The 19912-nt window shown below is 41.7% G+C and overlaps 1 protein-coding gene across 1 annotated transcript in view; it reads left to right on the plus strand.

Annotated features, from left to right (window-relative positions):
• The first annotated feature begins 344 nt into the window (after positions 1 to 344).
• CCT1 (chaperonin containing TCP1 subunit 1) overlaps positions 345 to 19912 on the plus strand; it is a 168612-nt gene continuing 149044 nt past the window's right edge. Inside the window, exons 1-2 of the mRNA XM_080275491.1 lie at positions 345 to 476; positions 19901 to 19912. The exon at positions 19901 to 19912 is cut by the window's right edge and continues 74 nt beyond it. Coding sequence (XP_080131617.1) covers positions 407 to 476; positions 19901 to 19912 — 82 coding nt within the window. The 5' untranslated portion in view covers positions 345 to 406. The remainder of the gene's footprint in view (positions 477 to 19900) is intronic.

Raw genomic sequence — 19912 nt, forward strand, 5'->3', positions numbered from 1 at the left:
TATGCATATATTATAATCTAAACTTCTTTCGTTAGATAATGCACATTATTTCCTATAAGCTTTTTGTGGTTACTTCTTGTGAATATGTATTTTTTGTGGCTAGGAGTAACACTGTGAAACATTTTCTTGTGTCAGTGTCCCTTATCAAACCGGACTGAAGCAATTTGTGTAACATTTGTCACAAGTCGAGAAGCATCCAGAAATAGGGAACGCATGTGGGAGCAACAAGGTACTCGATCCTACAAACATGTCTGCGGAGAGACACCAAAGATTATTTGATTCTTTGTCTCTGTACAGCTAATGGCATCTGATCCCCCCTTCGGCACATTGTTGTTTACGTGAGTCACAGTCGCGGTAGTGAATAGGTAGGGCCTCGTATATCTCAAAAAGCAATCAAACCAACAAAATGACTGCAGAATCAGTGCTCTCCATCCAAGGCAAGAGGTCCTCCGGCACTTCTGTCAGGACTGAGAATGGTAAGCAGGCATAAATTCTTATGTCGAAAACCAGGCGGACGTTGTAACTCAAGAGTTTGTCACGCCTTTCGATAACTAATTTGTGCGTTTGTTACAATATTTTAGGATCACTAATTTGGTTATGGTGGTATTGACCACAGTGTAGCATGCCGATTCTGTCAGTGGGTAAAATATGAATGGTAAACAGGTTGGCCAACATTAACCTCATTCCAAACTCACTCTGGGCATAAGTACACCACGGTACCGGTAAGGGTGTCGGGTTAACATAACTGTAGAACATCATTAGCAAGTTTAAGATTTAATTTTGCAGTATTCATGGAAGTGGTCACATTCATGATCCTACTTGGTGGAGGGTGGGACAGATATGGAAGCAAGAACAAGGGAGTAACCACTCAGTCAGTATACCTTACCAGTATGTTCTAGCAAGACCAGTACCGGTAGGCACTTCTATCTATCTATTTATTGCCAGACACCTCAGTCCTGTTTGAGGTGGCCACAAATATATCGCCTCCACGTTCCCTGTTCCTCACCATTTCACTGCCCTGCTCCCAACTCACACTCCCCTCTCTCATATACCTCTCCACCCCATCCCTAAATCTCATCCTTGGCCTCCCCCTCCCTCTCCTCCTCTCCACCTCACTCACATACACTCTCTTCGTCAGTCTTTCACCCTCCATCCTCTCCACATGGCCAAACCATTTCAGCGTATTCCTTCTAACGCCTCCTATCACGTCCACATCCACACCACAATGCTCCTTTATATCCTCATTTGTCAGCCTGTCTCTCCATGTGACACCACTTGCTCCTCTTAAATAACTCATTTCCACTGCTTTCACTCTTGACTTGCGTCCTTCCAACAACGTCTAAGCTTCACTTCCATACTTTAGAGTTGGTATCACAATACTGTCATGTAGTAACTTTTTCACTTCCATGCTCACTTCCCTGTTTCTTATCACTGCCTTCAAGGAACCAGCAACCTTTCTTCCCTGCTGTACCCTTTCAAGCACTTCACCCTCCAAACCTCCATCCTTACTCATCACGCAACCCAGGTACTTAAACGTATTCACATTTTCCAATTCCTCACCATCCAACCTCGCTGTACATTCACTGACTTCACCTCTCTCAAAGACCATCACTTTAGTCTTCCTTACATTCAACTTTAGATTCTGTTTCTTACACACTCTCCCAAACTCATCCACCAAGCCTTGCAGCTTCCCTTCTTCTTCACTCAACAACACAGTATCATCTGCAAACAACAGTACAGGGAGTTTCCAAACACTACCCTCTCTTACCAGGGCCACTCCAACATCCACTACCCTACCTTGTACCTCTTTTATTACCCCATCCATGTACAGATTGAACAACCATGGAGACATGACACATCCCTGTTTCAACCCATCCTTCAAAGAGAAAAATTCACTCAGTTCACCATCCACATGCACTGCAGCCTTAGCACCATCATACATACTCTTCACAGCATTCAGCAACTTCCCATCTACTCCATATACCGGTATTCTTAATACTTTCCACAATCCTTGTCTATCCACCCTGTCATATGCTTTCTTCAAATCCATGAAAGCTGCATACAACTTCTTTCCCTTCTCTAGAAACTTTTCCACTAATGATCTAAGAATGAATATCTGATCTACACAACCTCTTCCCTTCCTAAAGCCTCCCTGTTCTTCTCCAACTAATTTCTCTGTTCTTTCTCTAACTCTGTCAATAAGTATCCTACCATACACTTTTCCTTTTATACTAAGAAGACAAATGCCCCTATGATTACCACACACTTCTTTTTCCCCTTTTCCTTTGTACAAGGGAATAAATATACCTGACTTCCAGTCCTCCGGGACTCTACCTTCCTCCCAGGCCAATCTACACATCCATTTTACTACTATCTCTCCCCCATGCTTCAGCATTTCGCCACACACTTCATCAATTCCTGGGGCTTTCCCCAATTTTTAACATTCTTCATTGCTTCCACAACTTCTATTCTACTGATTTCTTCCTGTCTTCTCACCTCCATCCTTCTCCCAGCAATTCCCCAGCCACTTGCATTACTTCCATCCTCTATGTTCAATAATTCCTTAAAGTGTTCTCTCCATCTGCTCACTTATTCTCCCTTCTTCACTAGTAATCTACCATTTTTATCTTTCACTCCTCCGCTAACTTAACTGCCACCCTGTCTTACTCTCTTCACCTCATTCCAGAACATTTTCTTACAGTCTCTCCCCTTTACACTTAAATTCCTTCCAAATTCCTCATCCACTCTTTTCTTTCTCTTACTAATCTTTTCACCTCTCTCTTTCTTTCTACATATAACTCTCTTCCACCTCTCATCATCTTCCACTCCCCTATTCCTCATCCATTCATTGTATGCTTTCTTCTTTTGTGCCACAGCCAGTCTCACCTCTTCATTCCACCATGCTGTTCCTTGCACCCCCCTCCGTCTTCTCTTCATCCCACACACCACATCACATGCTGCACATATTTCTTCTGTGAATATCCTGCACACACCTTCCACATCCCCCATCTGCTCCAATTCATATTTGCCCAATCGTTCCTCCACTTATTGGTACTTAAATGCATGCCTCTTAATTATGCTAATTCAGAAGAACATAATTACTAATGGTGAATACTGGGTATAGGGTTTGTCATAATTTTACCTGGACTGATTTGCTTTGGTTGAATTTGTTACACTATTAGTCTGGTCTGTTCGTTTGAGATTTAGCTAGTCTGTGTGTAAAATAAAAATATTTTCATGGTAAATATACATTTTACTTTAAGGACTTTACCATTTCAGTTGCTATTACTCCAGTTTGGTTTCTGTATTTTTCTGTTGATTTACATGGTGGTGAATAATTGCCTTAATTTGACCTTTTTCCCACTTGATATTATGTTCCTAATGTTTCACCGACATTTGTAATTGGCAGACTTAATCAAACTTACTTCAATCTTGATTAAGTTAGGTTGAATTGCCAGGTTAGTTTAGGCTAAAAGGAGGATTAGGAAGACATAAAAGGCAACTGGGGCATACAGTATATTGGAAATGTCTGCCATGACACGGGAGAAATGGGTGATACACCACAAGGAACAGGGCTAAAAGCAGTAGGGGAAGAAATTTAACATGCAGTGTTCATTAACCACCCCAAAAATAACCACAAAAAGTATAAAAGACTATCAGGATGAACTGATTTGGTAAGGTGTTTTTAGTGCTTAAAGTACAGTGTATGTTTACCAGCTTTAGTTTCAGTGCATCACCAGAAGGGGCTTACCAATCTTTTTGTTCTTACTTTCTTTTTTTTTTAACATTTTTTTCTAATTATGCACTCTTGTAGGCCTGCCTACTTCTTCTTTCACCTTTGTCACTTTCTCTGTGTCTGCCTTCTTTCTTCCTATTTCTCCCATCTTTCGTGTTACTTTTCATTATGATACTTTTCTTTCCTTTTCAGGTGGCTTTACATTGAATGACATGCCTAATGGTTTCCTGTAAGTCAGAAAACCGTTTGCAACTTTGGGTGGTAAACAAAAACCAACCCACACGTGTTCCTTATGTGTCTACAAGGGGGTTAGTGAAGAGTTAGTGCCAATTCCCATAAAACAACTTACTCAAAGACAAATGGCCACCCTAACAGGATTATGGCATCAGGCTGTAGATGAACAAATAGATATGGTAGATTATCAAGTTTCAGTTTTTATTTTTTTAAGTGTTAAAAGCATTTAATGGTATTTCTTTAGGAGATATAGGACCACTCTAAAAGATTAACTATCTGTCTCTTTATATACCTAGGCTGCTTCCCCCAAGGAAAGGGAGGTAGCCGAGGCAAGACGACACTCCCAATTTACTCATCCATTCAAACACATTCATTTGCATCTTAGCCCCGAAGGGGAGAAGGGACAGATCCTCACCGCACCACACTGCACGAGTGTCAACTGCGCAGTGCAATCAGTGACATCCACAGCAGGGCCCAACAGCAGAGCTGGTTTACCTCTGCCACATCATAATAGACCCATCCCCTTACCTGCACCTGACCTGATTAGCTGATCAGACCAAATGCGGGGGAATATCCCCTCAGGACTGCGTCATCATTTATTCATTCACAATTTCTCTCCATTTATTTCTGTCATGCACAGCCACTCTTCCTTGCTCAACAGACATCCCTCTCGCATCCAACGCTCTCTTCACACTGTCCATCCATCCTATTCGTGGTCTCCCTCTAAGCCATACACCTCTCACATCAGATTAGCACAACCTATACAGTAAGACCTCACTATAACGGACTAATTGGGGGCCAAACCATTCTGAAAAATGCGAAATTCCGATAAAAGCGACATCCGGACTTCCCCCTGCTAATCCGGATTTTTTTCCGATATATCAGACATTAGTCCAGATCGCATGAACGGTTTTTAAACTATTTTGACTACTACTGCAGTAATCACTCTAATATCCGGACGCCCAATATCCGAACATCCCCACTAACCGAACCTTATCGTCCTGGGATCAAACATTCCCAAAATGGTCCGAAAATCCAAAAAAAAATGGAAAAAAAAAAATCGATTTTTTGCCGTCCGTAATTTGAACTTGCCGCGCGCGCCGCGTGAGAGCATTGTTTTGGTTCGTCATTCCTCCGACGTCCGATAGAGCGCCGCTGCATCCTCCCCACTTCCCGCCTGTCTCTCACCGCGACAAGACCTACGCTCTTCACCATGGCTGCCCACGTGCTCGCTTTTGTGGTGGTGCCGTACTTGCTGCAAGGCCTCCTGCTGCTCTCTGCCCTACTCTTAGTGTGTGTGATGATGGCCCCGCCTCCTGAGAAAAGGAAGAGAGTGGTGTTGACTCTGGAGAAGAAACGGGAGATATTGGAGAAGGTTGATGCGGGTTGGTCTTCCTCTCGCATTCTCCGCGAGTTCAACCTGGCCCGGTCGACTTTGTTCGATATCAAGCGTTCCCGAGACAAGCTCATGCAGTACACGGCTGACTTCTCGTCGAGAAGCAAACGCAACGTGGAGAGGAAGGTTATGTTTACCCCCAAGTATGCTGAGATCGACCGCTCCACGTTGATTTGGTATCGACAGCAACGTGCAGCTGGTGTGATGGTACGTGGAACGGAGCTGAAGGCTGCTGCTGAGAAGTTTGCAAGGCTTCACGACGCCCTAGACTTCAAGGCATCCGAGGGTTGGCTCTTCGCGTTCAAGTTGCGACATGGCCTTACTAACCATAAAGCACATGGCGAAGCATTGGACGCTAACGAGGATGGAGTGGACGAGTTTCGGCACAAGGTGAAAGGCTTGATCGACAGGGAGGGCCTCACTCTCGGTCAAGTCTATAACGCTGACGAAACTGGCCTATTCTATCGCTCGGTGCCAACGAACACTCTCGCCGATGAGACGGAGAAGCGTGTACCTGGCCGCAAGCTTTCTAAGGAACGGATATCTGCTTTGTGTTGTGCCAATGCTAACGGCATGCACCGGCTTAAGCCCGTTATTGTTGGCCGTGCAAAGCAGCCTCGGTGCCTTCGTGGGGTGATGGATGTCCTTCCTGTCGTATGGTACCATTCTTTGAAAGCATGGTTCACAGCTGTGATTTTCAAAGACTGGTTTCACCATCACTTCGTCAAGGAGGTCATACATTACCAGACGAAGACACTGGGAATTCCTCGCGACCAGGTAAAGGCTCTCCTTCTCCTCGACAATGCACCTGCCCACCCGTGCGACAAGGACTTGGTTGCTGAGAATGGCCGTATTAGGTGCATGTTTCTGCCACCTAATACGACTGCTCTCATTCAACCAATGGACCAAGGAGTGATCGTGGCAACAAAGCGCCTGTACCGTCGGAAGTTCCTGGACGAGGTGATGGTGGTTCTCGAGGACGAGGACGAGCGCAGGGAAGGACGTGACACTCGAGGCAAGCGGACTTTGGAAAACCTTCGCCGCTACAACATCAAGTCTGCGCTGTTCAACTGGGCTAGTGCATGGAAGGAAGTCCCTGTGAAAACTCTTGAAAATGGTTGGTCTCGTCTGCTTCTCGGAACAGATGTGGAATACGATTTCCTAGGGTTTGACGTGGATGACTTCCATGCACGGCTACGTACGCACGGCGACGATGTTGATGTGGACGATGTTCGTGAGTGGTTGGACGACGACGAGGGCGATCCTGGGTATCAGACGTTGTCTGATATCGAGATCGCGTCTTCGGTTGCTGGTGTCAGTCCCGAACTTGAAGATTCCAACGACGAAGGCGATGATGATGCAGACTCCGCCCAGCAGGACACTACTCCAGCCATCCCCAAGCTGAGCGCACTCCGGGAACATCTAGAGTTCGTCCTAGACTACCTGGAACACCCGGACTGCGACAGGGAGATGGGGCCCTTGGGACTCGTGGAGGAAGTGCGTGCTTTCCGGCAGCGCATCATCAATCGCCAGAATCGTCGGTCCTTGCGTCAGTCAACGATTGACAGTTTTTTCAGGCCCGTGACCCCTGCTGTGCCAAGCCCTGGTTCCACTCCGTTGCCTCCCCAAGACAGGCCCTCATGCTCCGAGCCACAGCCCAGCACATCAGCTACAGTGGAGTCACCGCTCGATGTGAGTTTGCGGCTGTCTTCAGAGTCTTCTGTAGTCGGTACGCCATCACCACTACCCACCGATGCACCCCTTGGACGCCTGCCAGTGATACTCTCGGGCTCTGACAGTTAATAAACAGCAAGAACTTCTCCACTAGACCACACGGGAATTTTGAGTGTTGTGCAGTGAAAAAAACGGTGTGTTGTGTTAAGGTTTTCAAGTTGGGAGAAAAGACTAAGTAGAAAAGAAATTTAACGTAACTAACCTTCTTTGTTTTGGCTTTGGAAACTTAAAAAAACTTGGGAAAAGTTAATGTGCAACACTTAAATTTAATGGAACATTATTTGGACTAAAGTGAACACTGTGAAAAGAACGGACTTCTGTGTGTTATTGACTAAGTTCAGTGCAAGACTTCAGGAAGAGTGTAGTGCAAGTGCTTCAGGAAATCGTTCTTACTGTCAGAGTCCGAGAGGAGGCGGTTATTCATCGAGGTGGCCAGGGACTTGCTGTAAGTAGCCAAAATGTTTCATGTTGTACTATTTCCCATACTATATTTACCAGAATGTTTCATATTGTATTTTTTCCCATACTATACTTACCAGAAAGTGTCATACTGTACTTCTTTCCATACTAAACTTACCTCATGCATGTGCAGTAGGAATGTGTTTTTCAGAGTTCGGTTAGGTTCAGTTAGGTTAGGTTCGGTTAGAGTCCATAAGTACCAGAATGTTTATTAATGTATGAACATACTTCTAAACCCACATTTTATGTTTCTATTGCATTTATTTCAGTCATTTATGTGCCTTATTGGTGTGATTTGGGTGTTAAATAGGTGCTATGCATGTCCGGAGGGAGTTATATAGGTGTTTCTCTGTGTTAGGGTCCGTAAGTACAAGTCCATAAGCTGGGGCCAAATATCCGGACAAAACCAATATCCGAACCTACCGATGGCTCTATTGATCCGGATATTGGAGGGGTTACTGTACTTTACTGTGTTATAACTTCACTACATTAATCAAATGGTATATTATATATAATAATACAGTACTGTACACTGATATAGACATGTTTTATTTACAATATTGTGGTGAACATAACTGAAGTGGCCAGGCAGTCCGGACTGCTTCTGGCTTTATCGGACTTTTTCCGATATATAGGAATATAGTCCGGTAGCTCCTCGAGTCCGATAAAAGCGAATTCTGGTCTATTGAAGTCCTTTATATCGAGGTTTTACTGTATTTACCTTCATATTGATTCAGTGTCTTTAGGCTACAATAGTGTGTAGAAGTGCGTTCTCTAGGATGAAGAGGATCCAGCAGTAAGCAATGAAAATATGTTTATATAAGGGGTTAGGTTAGATTAGCATAAAACAGGTTAGGTTAGGTTAGAATAAGTAAGGTTGGGTCAGGTTATTAAAATTTAGGTTAGGTTTGGATAAATAGGTTCTGGTAAGGGTAATTTAATTAAAAAATGGCATTCTTAGGTGGTATCAGTCAGATTTCGCACACCACCAGTTGGTGCCCATTTGTCTTCAGTGCTGTTAAGGATTGTAAATTAATCGGATATTAAACACTTTTCACCAATTGAAACAGGAAAACACAATCAGAAAACAATATAAGAATCCCATGAAGAGCTAAGGTAAAGAAATAACGTCTATCTATTGCCAGGCACCTTAATCTTAACCATAAGGGGTGGCCGTAAACAAATCTCCTCCATGTTGCCCTGTCCCCCTGCATTTCACTGTCCTCCCCCCAGCTCACACACCTCTCATATACCTCTGCACTCCATCCCTCTATCTCATCTTTGGCCTCCCCCTCCCTCTCCCCCCACTCCACTTCACTCACATACACTCTTCTTATTAGTCTCTTGCTTTCCATCCTCTCCACATGGCCAAACCACCTCAATGTATATATTTCTTCTACTGCTTTCAATCACATCCACACCACAACACTCCTTCACTTCCTCATTTGTCAGTCTTTCTCTTCATGTAACTCCACATATTCCTCTCAGATAACCCATTTCCACCGCTCTCACTCGTGTCCCTCCAACAAGGTCCAAGCATCACTTCCATATGTTAGTGTTAGTATCATAATACAATCGTGCAGCGACTTTTTATACATCCATGCTTATTTCCCTATTTCTTATCACTGCTTTTAAAGAACGAGCAGCCCTACATCTTGTACCCTCTCAAGCACGTAATCCTACAAACGTCCATCTCTGCTCATCACACTACCCAAGTACTTAAATGGACTCACATTTTCCATTTCCACCTCATTTTTTCCATTTGCCCAACCTCACTATACATTCAGTGACTTCATATCTCTCAAAGACCATAACTTTACTTTTCCCTACATTCACCTTTAGATTCCGCTCCATGCACACTCCCAAAACCATTCACCAAACCCTGCAGTTCCCGTTTGTCTTCATTAAACAATAAAGTATCATCTGCAGACAACAGTACAGAAGTTTCCAATGCTGCCCTCGCTTATTAAGGCTCTTCCAACATCCTCTACCCTACCTTATAGGCTGTCTGTTTTGTAACCCCATCATTATACAGATGGAGCAACCATGGAGATATAACACATCCTATTTCAGTGCAACATTCAGATAGAAAATTCAGTCAGTTCAGTATCCACACGCACTGCAACATTTGCACCCTTATACATACTCTTCATGGCATTCTGCAACTTCCCCTTTACCCCAAATTTTCTGAATATTTTCCACATACCGTGTCATCCACTCTGTCATATGCTTTCCCCAAATCCATTAAGGTTACATACAGTTTCTATCCCTTCTCTAGAAACTTTTCCACTAAAGACCTAAGGAGGAATATCTGATCTACACAACCTCTTCCCTTCCTAAAACCTATCCTTTCTTCTCCAACTAATTCCACTTGTTATTTCCATATTTCTGTCAATATGTATCCTACCATATCCATTTCCTATTACTGTACACTCAGAAGACAAGTGCCCCTGTGATTGCCACACAATTATTTTTCTTCCCTTTCCTTTGTATAGGAGAATAATACAGTAAAACCTCCATAAATCGGAACCCTTTTAGTCAGGATTTTGCTTAGGTCGGCATGGCATATGATATTAATTGATGAAAATAATTTCAAGTCTTCGAAAAATCGTCATAAAAATCCCCCCAAATACTCCTGAGTCGTAAAATGTTGTCTAATGGAAACTTAATCTCAGCATGATGCACTAGGTTCATCATGTTTTAGCCTGTTAGGGCCCATCATCAGTCTAGTGTCTGCCACCACCCGTGTTGGTATTCTCTCATGCCTGCTCCTGTTGTGGCTCCGTGTTCTGCACTTTTATTCGTTACCAGCATGGCTTCCAAGACACCCAGACGTTGCACAGATGATGATCATGTGCACCCCTGACACCTCCATATTCTACCAAAAGGCCCTTCTTATGCTTGGATTTCACAATCATCATTATCATCCAGATCTTCTTTCCCACCCTAGGGCAGGGTGAGGAGTAGCACCATCCAGACAGCCTAACTTTTCCCAGTGCAATGGGCCATGTTCCCGTTCACTCATCAGTCAAGCCCACAGAATCCTGGCTCTATCAGAAAGACCAAAAAAATTTCGCCATGTTCTGTAGTTTCACATATACCTGTCTGATAGAGTCAGTCCAAATGGTGTCATGTTAAAAGGGGTGCCAAATCTTTGGTTGTATGCTTCTCTGCACAAAATTTATCCAGCCAGCTCGGTCTCTTGTCATTTCCTTAGCCTTACCAACTTCGAAACCTTTCTTCCTCACACTCATCCACCATATCCCTCTGCCTTCTTCTTTACCTGCCTCGCCTCCTTCCTCCTTGAGATTTGCTCAGATATACCTTTTTCACCCCTCTGTTGTCATCCACTCTCTCCATACGACCAAGCCATCTCGGTACACTGTCTTCGATTCTGGTGTCCACAGACTTCCTCATTCCGCATCTTTCGCTCCACTTACATTCCTCGGCAGTCCCATTTCCACCACTCTTACTCTTGACTTTGTATTTTCATGCCACACCATAGTCTCACATCCATATGTTAAAGTTGACAGTAACACTCCTTCATGGTAGCCCAGTGCAGCTGTAACACTGAAGCCTCTGTTTCTTATCAAGGCCTTCATCACACCAGCTACTTTCCTTCCTTGTGTCCCTCTGCATTCCACTTCTTTTGCACATTTTCCTCCCTTTTCTATCACTATACCCAGGTATTTGAACTCTCCCACCAGTCTCTCCCCATTCACTGTAACATCATTCTGGGAGTCACCTTCTCTCTCAGTAACCATCATTGTACATTTACTCTCAAAGTATGATGCTCACAGACATCTATAAGACTCTGCATTAGTTTACCAAGCTCATGTCCAGTATTTGCAAGTAGCACAGCATCATCAACATACAACAAATTTGAGATATTCCATCTGTCACTATTCATTACCAACACCATCCCACTCTCCTTTATTTGTGTTTTCAGTTCTCTCATCACTCCATCCATATATATTTCGAACAACCATGGGACATCACACAACCTTGTTGCACGCCCCCGTTGATCGTGAACCAATCACTTAGAGGCCCATTTATCCTTACACATACCACACAACCATCATAAAAACTCTTGACGGCACCTAGCAGCTTACCATCTACACCGTATGTGTGCGAAACCTTCCACAAGCCTTCTATGTGTGCTTTGTTGTAGCTGTGCTTTTTTCAGATCCATAAAGTCCATAAACACCTCACTGCGGGCTCATGGCCTTTGGTTCCTTCTTCCTCGCATTAAAAAAAAAAAAAAAAAGTCTTTCTTACACGCGTTCTCGACTATCTGTTTTGCAGCAAATACAGTATTTGATTCACACATCCTCTGCCACTCCTAAAGCCATCCTATTCACCACTCACTAGGACTTCTGATCTCTCTCCTACTTTCTCTATAATAATTCTTCTGCAAGCATGTTTTTTTTTTTTTTTTTTTTTTTTTTTTTTTTTTAGCCTGGAAGCTTCAGACTTTTCATAAGTTGGAATTTCAGTGAAGTGGAATTGGCCTCATCCTCTGTTACCATATTCCAACTTAAAGAGGTTTTACTGCACCTGACTTCCAATCCCGTGGGACCCTACCTACCTTCAATCCCAGTCTGCATAGCTGCAAATGAGGTGGTCTGGTGTATCCTGGATTACCCATTTAAAATCCTGTCCTTGTTTACTATCTTCAGCAGTGCCAAAGACAGACACATGCCATCTCAGAATTCATTTGGCACAAAATTACTCATTATCGGTCCTGATTTATCAAAACCTAACCCAAGTCAGGGATGATTTATTGTGTATTGACCTTAGATTTGGAGGTATTACTAGAGAGCTGGTGCAAAACAGCAAGGCAGAGGAATGCTGTCAGGTAAACTCATCTGATCCATGCTGTGAGGAAAATGGATGTAAAACCAAAAATAACATTAAGCACATGCAACAGAATTAAACAGATTGAAGCAAGCATGATTGAAATCAAGATATGATTAACCCTTTGAGATGCCGATGACGATTTGATCTTCATTCCAAATCCAACCTCAGAGATTCCGATGACACTTTTAATCGTCATTTTAAGAAACTTTTGTAAAATATTCACCATAAATCATGTTCACGGGTCATAACAAAGAGACCCGAGCGTGACGTCACGGAATGGTTGCTTTATGCGTGGTGGGTACTGCACAGCTGGTCTGACTCTTGACTTTGTTTATTTATCACTTTATTTTTGGTATTTTTCTGCAGCAAGGTATAAAATTTTGGGTTTTGCCTAACTTCAACTCGTCACTTTGACTTTTTATTTTCTTTGTTTTCATTTTTTTAACATAATACCACATCCAGTATCTCGTCATAAAAAGTGTATTTGCACTGACCAATCAGAGAAAAAGACCGCAGCAAATATGCCGCCAGGACTAAAATAAAATTGTGCAACTCTTTCCTTTTGCTTTACTGCATAATAAAATGCAAAAATTACCATGATCTGTATATAATTGTAAAGGTAATTTATTGTAGTTTTGCATGGTTTAAACCAGATTTACATTTTTTTTTATTTTTTCTGAATATTTTTCTGCAGCAAGGTAAACAATTTTTGGTTTTTGCTTAACTTCAACTCATCATTTTGACACTATTTCTTTTTTTCTCCTTTTTTGAACATACTACAATAAAGTACAACTTCTCAGTTTTATATTGGCATCAAAACCAACATTCTCTCATGAAAAGTGTATTTACACAGAAGAATAATATTGCGTCACAGAGATGTGGGTCAGCATGAGAGTGGCTGACTCCAGCACAGACATAATGTGCCCAACCCAGAAACCTTATCGGGTTAATATACAGTTCAGTCATTCTAAATGTTTTTACTTACCTGTCTCCTCCATCTCCATCATCTTTATATTCATTTTTACATCTCCCTACATGTCAAGTGGGGTTGGTGGAGGATTAGTGCCCTTCCCTGTAAAACAATTAACTCTAAGCCTTTGGCCACCCCATTTGGGATACATGGCATCTGGCAATGAATGAATGAAAAATGTTGCTTGGGTCAGATGAGTTCACATGACATGACTCCTTTGTCTTGCTGTGCACTGCATCAGAGCCCGTACGTATGAAATTACCATGCTCTGCTGTAATGTATTTAGGTTTGCCTTCTACTTAAGTTCTACCCTTGAGGGTCTTTACTGAATGGACTGCTCAAGTGCTACCATCAGTACAGCATAGCACTCCACTCAGCAAAGTTAAGTACAAAACTCCTAAATGGAGTAAGGTAAGGCTGGATGAATATCAGTGCGTAGGAAAATACTGATGAGTAAAATAGTGAATTATTTTGAAAAGAGTTCATGAGCAATCAAGATTGTGTTTTTAATATTACATATAGGAAGAGCTTTAGGTTTTTTGTTCATTAAGTGTAAACTGAAATTTGAATTTATTGGTGGTATTTTCTCCCTGCGTGTCAAGTGGGGTTGGTGGAGGATTAGCGCCCCTCCCTGTAAAACAATTAACTCTAAGCCTTGACCACCCCGTTTGGGATACATGGCGTCTGGCAATGAATGAATGAAATGTATCCCCCCCCCCCCCCTTTTTTTTCTGACCTACTTTTGTTATCCTTTGATTTTTTCCCATTCAAGACGTTTGTTCATTACCTTATTTTACACATGTATGCAGATTCTTTTAATAAAAATAATAGAGATTTTATTATTGTATCCTATAACATGGGTCTCAGTGAGTATTTATATAAGAAATAAAAACACCGATTACCACCTAACCTTGACAGGTCTGTAGTACTGTGGTTTCTTCAAGATATGGACATTTTCGTGATATTTTATACTGTACATGTGTCCTGATTTATTGGATGATTAGGATCAAGAGTCATTACTCTTGGAAACAACAAGAGCTTATTAGATTTCATTTACATTATCTTGCATCACCTAACAACGATGGGTAGTCGTTTCCCCGTCAAAACATAGACAGTTCCTTGTGGTGTATGCTTTCAGGATGTTTTCCTGACATTTTACATGTGTACTTTACTGAATGCATATGATAAAGAATGGTTATCTTGTAGCACAGATGCTGATTACAGGTATAATGACAAAATTCATTATGAATCCCCTTGTGTCCTCACCTTGATGAGCCCTGTAGTCGGTCATTTCCCCATCAGAACATGATTAGGTTATGGTTGGTTCCCTGCTCATTGTACTTGCAAAATGTTTCCTGGATATTATGTACTTACGGTACTTTTTTTTTCTTCTTTTTTAATGCAAGGAAGGAAGAACCAAAGGCTACAAACCTGCAAGATTTTTCCTTCCAAGAAAAAATAAAAACAAGCTAATAGAGCCAGTTTCCAAGATTCATACGTTTTGAGATGCTCAGACACACTTTGTTTAAAAGACTGGGTGTCATAGGCAGTAGGAAATGCAGACAGAGGAAGACAGCTCCAGAGTTGACCCGTTGGATACATGAAGAATTCAGAGTAATGGTTAATTCTTATGTTGCAGGATTGGACAGGAAAGGGATGAGAGTTTACTGGTAGACGATTTCTACGCACCCTGTTGAATTGGTTGAGGGATGAAAGTATACAGTTCAGAGGTGCAGTGAGCATTGAAACAGTTAAAGAAAAGAGATAAAGATGCAACAGTGTGGCAAAGAGATGTTGGTTGAAGGGAGCCAGTAAGAGAGGGAGAGTTAATTAGACAAAAAGCCTTTGATTCTACCTTGTTTAGAAGAGCTGTTTGTGAAGTGCCTCCCCACACATGAGTTGCACTCTGCACAGGGGCAAATAAAACCCATGTATAAAGGCAACAACTGTGGGGGTAAAGAAGGCATGGAGTCAACTTAGCACACCTAATTTCTTGCAAGTAGATTTTATAAGAGGTAATATGATCTTTCCAAGTTTAAATCCTAAGAGAATAAGCTCTAGTTTACTGAGTGAATATGATAGAGAATGATTACTGTGGAGCACAGACATAACTAAATTTTATGACAATTGTGAATCTCTTTCATGACCTTGGCTGGTCATTTCCTTGTCAAAGACAAGTAAGGTTATGGAAGGTACCCATAAAATAAACCTTACCCATTTTGCTGTTATTCTGCATGTGTATTCAAATTTACTGAATGAATATGACACAGAATTATTACCATGAGACACAGCTTTACAGAATTATTACCATGAGACACAGCTAGAGCTAAATTTTGACAATTTTTTTCAATAATTGCCTGCATCACTTAACCATAGTGGGTCCCTAGCTTCTCCATCAAAACATGGATGGTTGGTTCCCTGTCCTGTATGCTTTGAATACGTTTCCCGGTTACAGTATTTTATACATGTACTCTGCTGCACTGAATGAGTGCAATTAATAACGGTTACCATGTGGCACCACTAGTGCTGAATATTATTGCAAAATTCATTGTGAATCACTCACAACCTAATCTCGATGAGTCCTGTAGTAGGTCATGTCCCCATCAAAATGCAGATTAGTTAAGTAAGGTGATGATTGGTTTCGTCTGGTGTATGCTTGCAAGAAATTTCCAGGTTGTTTCGTACATATGCATTACCTGTAACTTAATGAATATAAGAAAGACTGATCACCTTGGGGCACAGCTGTAGCTGAATTTTAAGGCAAAATTATTCGCGAATTGCTCACATCACGTCATACAAGATTAATTCAGTATTTGTCAAGCATAGCCTACTATCCTCTAAATATCTGTGTGTGTGTGTGTGTGTGTGTGTGTGTGTGTGTGTGTGTGTGTGTGTGTTAGCCACAGCATTTGCAGTCATACAACTCAAGCCCTGTTATATTTGGTAACTACAAGTATATGTATTGATAAATAAGCAGCAGGTGAATGATGGAAAAATCATCTTATGGGGAGATCTTTAAGGGAAATTCTGTTTTATAGGGTAGAACATGAGAAGAGAGAAGAGAAAAAATTCAAAGATAATCACCATTAAGCAACTGCATTTTTCCATTGGCTAAGTAATGCAGTACAGAGAACTCACAGTTATCTGGCCCAACGCAATATCTGGGGCAGCCATCTTGGCTTTATTAAAGCAACATCCGGCAATTTTATGCAGCTTCCGGTGATGAAGTGGGACTTCACCGGCAGTCCAATGCAATATCCTGTTGATAGGTCTCACTTGGCTCGTAAGCGGTAGCCAACTGGTGCCAGGGGGAAATCCTGAAACTCAGGAGCCAGTGAAAACACCCGCTGTACACCGGCCAATCAGAATCTGTCTTGTTTGGGGCTTATCTGGGGTGCCAAGAATACTGCCGTGTTCTCATTCTCGCCCGTGGATGTCAGAGTCAAGATTTGCCTTTGTGCTCCCGTTCTTCTGACCATGCAATCGCAAAACCCTAGTTCTTTGACTAACTCTTTGGCGTCCTGTGTTCAAGCTACTGTACTGTCTTGTATTGCAAAGCTAATTGCCTGTCAGTGATCATGTCCTAGTAATGTATTGTGATTGTTAAACTACCCCTGTGCTGTATTGTGTACAGTACTGTTTATGAGTGTGAACCCCCCAGTGCTGTTTCTCCCCATCCATGCCGCTTGGTGAATACATACAGTAGTACACTATGTACAGTACTGCATTACTGTACTGTATCATTACTGTATTGTTTTTATATGCTTAGTTTTCATCTTTTACTCATGGTAAAGTTTTTAGGATAGAGGATCAAGATGGATAGAATCACAACATCCAGCTCAAAGCAGAGCGTTGAGCCAGATATGCAATATCTGTCATTTTACGTTATTCAGCATTGGGCTAGGCTGAATGACAGCGGATAATTGAAAGTTTACTGTACTGGCAGCATTTTCATTTCAGCATTTGCAGTCTTGCATAGGCTGTGATTGTTTTTAATGTAACATAATTAGCTACAGTCATGCACTGCTTAACATCCATCCACACATCAGTTCGCATTAATGTCCTGGGACCCATAAGAATATACTGAAATAATAAAAAGAAATCCGAAGAACGGGACGTAAGAAGCATATGTGGGTGCCAAGCAGTGTTGCTGCGTGACAGCCAGCTGGCATCCCAAAACAAAGCGTATTATGCTGCCAGCTGTACGATACGCAATACGTGTATGCTGTAACCTATACAGATACATTGTAATACTATTCATGTCTTTAATATTTTTCCTTTTTTACCTGCTTACTGTACATAAAAGCAGTAAAAAATGTACCAAAAAGCAGTAAAGAGTGTACTAACAAGCAGTAAAATTTTTACTCTATAACATTGTCATCAGCATCAGCCACAGGCAGCCACATCCAGTCACATATTTTCCTCCACTTTCGAGTGTTCTTGCATATCCTTGCATCAAGTTTACATAACATTACATACAGTATTGTATTATTGTCTTCATTTGGACTTTTTATACTGTACAGTACAGTACAGTACTTTAATAGTAATATGCAGTACAGTATATACCATACACTTGCATATATATTGTAGCACAGTACTGTATACAGTATACTGTGCATAAGTTTCGGTGGTTGCTTAACGTCCAGATCGTGTAATGTTCTATTATTCAGGACATATCTTGGACCCTAAGCTGCGCATGGCTGTGTTCCAGTATGGTCTAATTGTGCATATTAATTGAAAACATCAAACTGTGCATAGGCTCAGAGTGGCTTTTCTTTCCCTTTTCCATATAACTTCATATTCTCCCTTGTTTTTGTTGTGTGAACATAATATTAACCGAGTGCAATGAGAATCTCTTAAGTAGCCTCATTGGGTCCACTCAAGTTTGTCCTCTGTAAAGTGTATTTAAGAACAATAACCAGTCTGGCATACATCACTGAAGGATTCAGTCCAGAGTTAAGTGCAACTCATGAAAAGTATTGTCTCCTAAGTGTACTTAGCAGTACTGAGTGTTTTTGTAGGTACTGGCTTAGGTCTCTGATATTACTGCTCAGCTCAGAGGTCAATATTCACTGCCTCGTTCCATGTCTTCCATCGACTACCTCTCTGCCAGCGGCTCAGTACCAAACCTATATGCATTATTGTACTTTTACATCTTGCCTTATTCCTCTAATGAGGAGTGTACACAGTGTGGTGCAGTGCATCTTGGATGGAGCAAAGCTTCTTTGGCATCCATCTGGAAGCTAAACTTCCTTCTGTTTATCTGCACCTTGCCATGGGGAAGGATCCTGGTCTGACCTTGGTGAGGTACTGTCAGCTACAAGGTAGTACTGTACTGTACTGATTTTTTACATGGTGTACATACTGTACTGTACCTGCAGGATACTCCCAGAGAATCACTTGTTTCTTTGTGATCATTGGATCTGCTTGACCAGACAGATCAGGGTTCAGTAAAAACAGTAACAGCTCCAATGATGGGTTAAGTAAAAACAATAACAGCTCCGTTGATGGTTTAAGTAACAGCTCCGTTGATCCATCCTGTCAGCATGTCCAAACCATTTGTCTCCTCCATTCAGGTTAAGCAAAAACAATGACAGTTCCCTTGATCCATCCTGTCAACATGTCCAAACCATCTGTCTCTTCCATTCGACTGTACTTCCTTTCTTATGCTTTCCACATGCAGCCATCCTCTCGGTTCTGAAAATATTCTATTCAGATCATTCTCATGTCATTCACTGTATCATTTTTAACACCAAGTTTCACTGCCATATAACATGAAACTCCTAACAAGTACCAAACACTTTCCCATTAGTGGACAATGAGAAGACGCAAGATCAAGATGCGTAGTACTTCTCTGAACATTTTTCTGGAAATCCATTACACACCCTTGCAATGGCACTGCAGGCATCTTCAAGGTAACACATGAATATACTGTACTGTACACCAATTCTGCTGGTAACTTGGGTAAATTATACATCAGAAGGATTCCAGCTTACAGGATACTGCTGTGGTCCAATCAGTAGTCTTTCTTAGAGGCATTTCTGACTGCCTGGAATCCAGCATGGTGAACTTTCACTAACATTACAGTGTATCGAAAATACAATACTGTACTGTACTTAGTATGAACAGTTTTGCAAGCGACTTACCCTCTCTTTCAGTAAGTTTTTATCACAGACATAGTTGCAAGGTTGAATGAATAGGTATAAAAGTGCTGATTTTTATGTATCAGAGTGGTGTGTCAACCCTACTGTATTTTATATCAGTGATTACAGATGTCATTGTCATTTATATATCAGAGTGGTGTGTGAACCCTACTGTATTTTGTATCAGTGATTGCAGATGTCAGTGTCATTTGTTGTTGTATACATATCTTTTCATTGTCACTCATTATTACTCACATTTGTATATTGTACTGTATAGTGTACAATATTGATGCAGGTAGCTGTGTCCATAGCTGGAAAGTATTTTTCCCCTCCATATGTCTGACTTCAGTTAATGTTTCTCCCAACAGTAATTGCAGCAA

This window comes from Coenobita brevimanus, chromosome 61 (assembly GCF_032717465.1).
Source record: "Coenobita brevimanus isolate Jiangsu-jjx chromosome 61, ASM3271746v2, whole genome shotgun sequence".
In the NCBI taxonomy this organism is placed as follows: domain Eukaryota; kingdom Metazoa; phylum Arthropoda; class Malacostraca; order Decapoda; family Coenobitidae; genus Coenobita; species Coenobita brevimanus.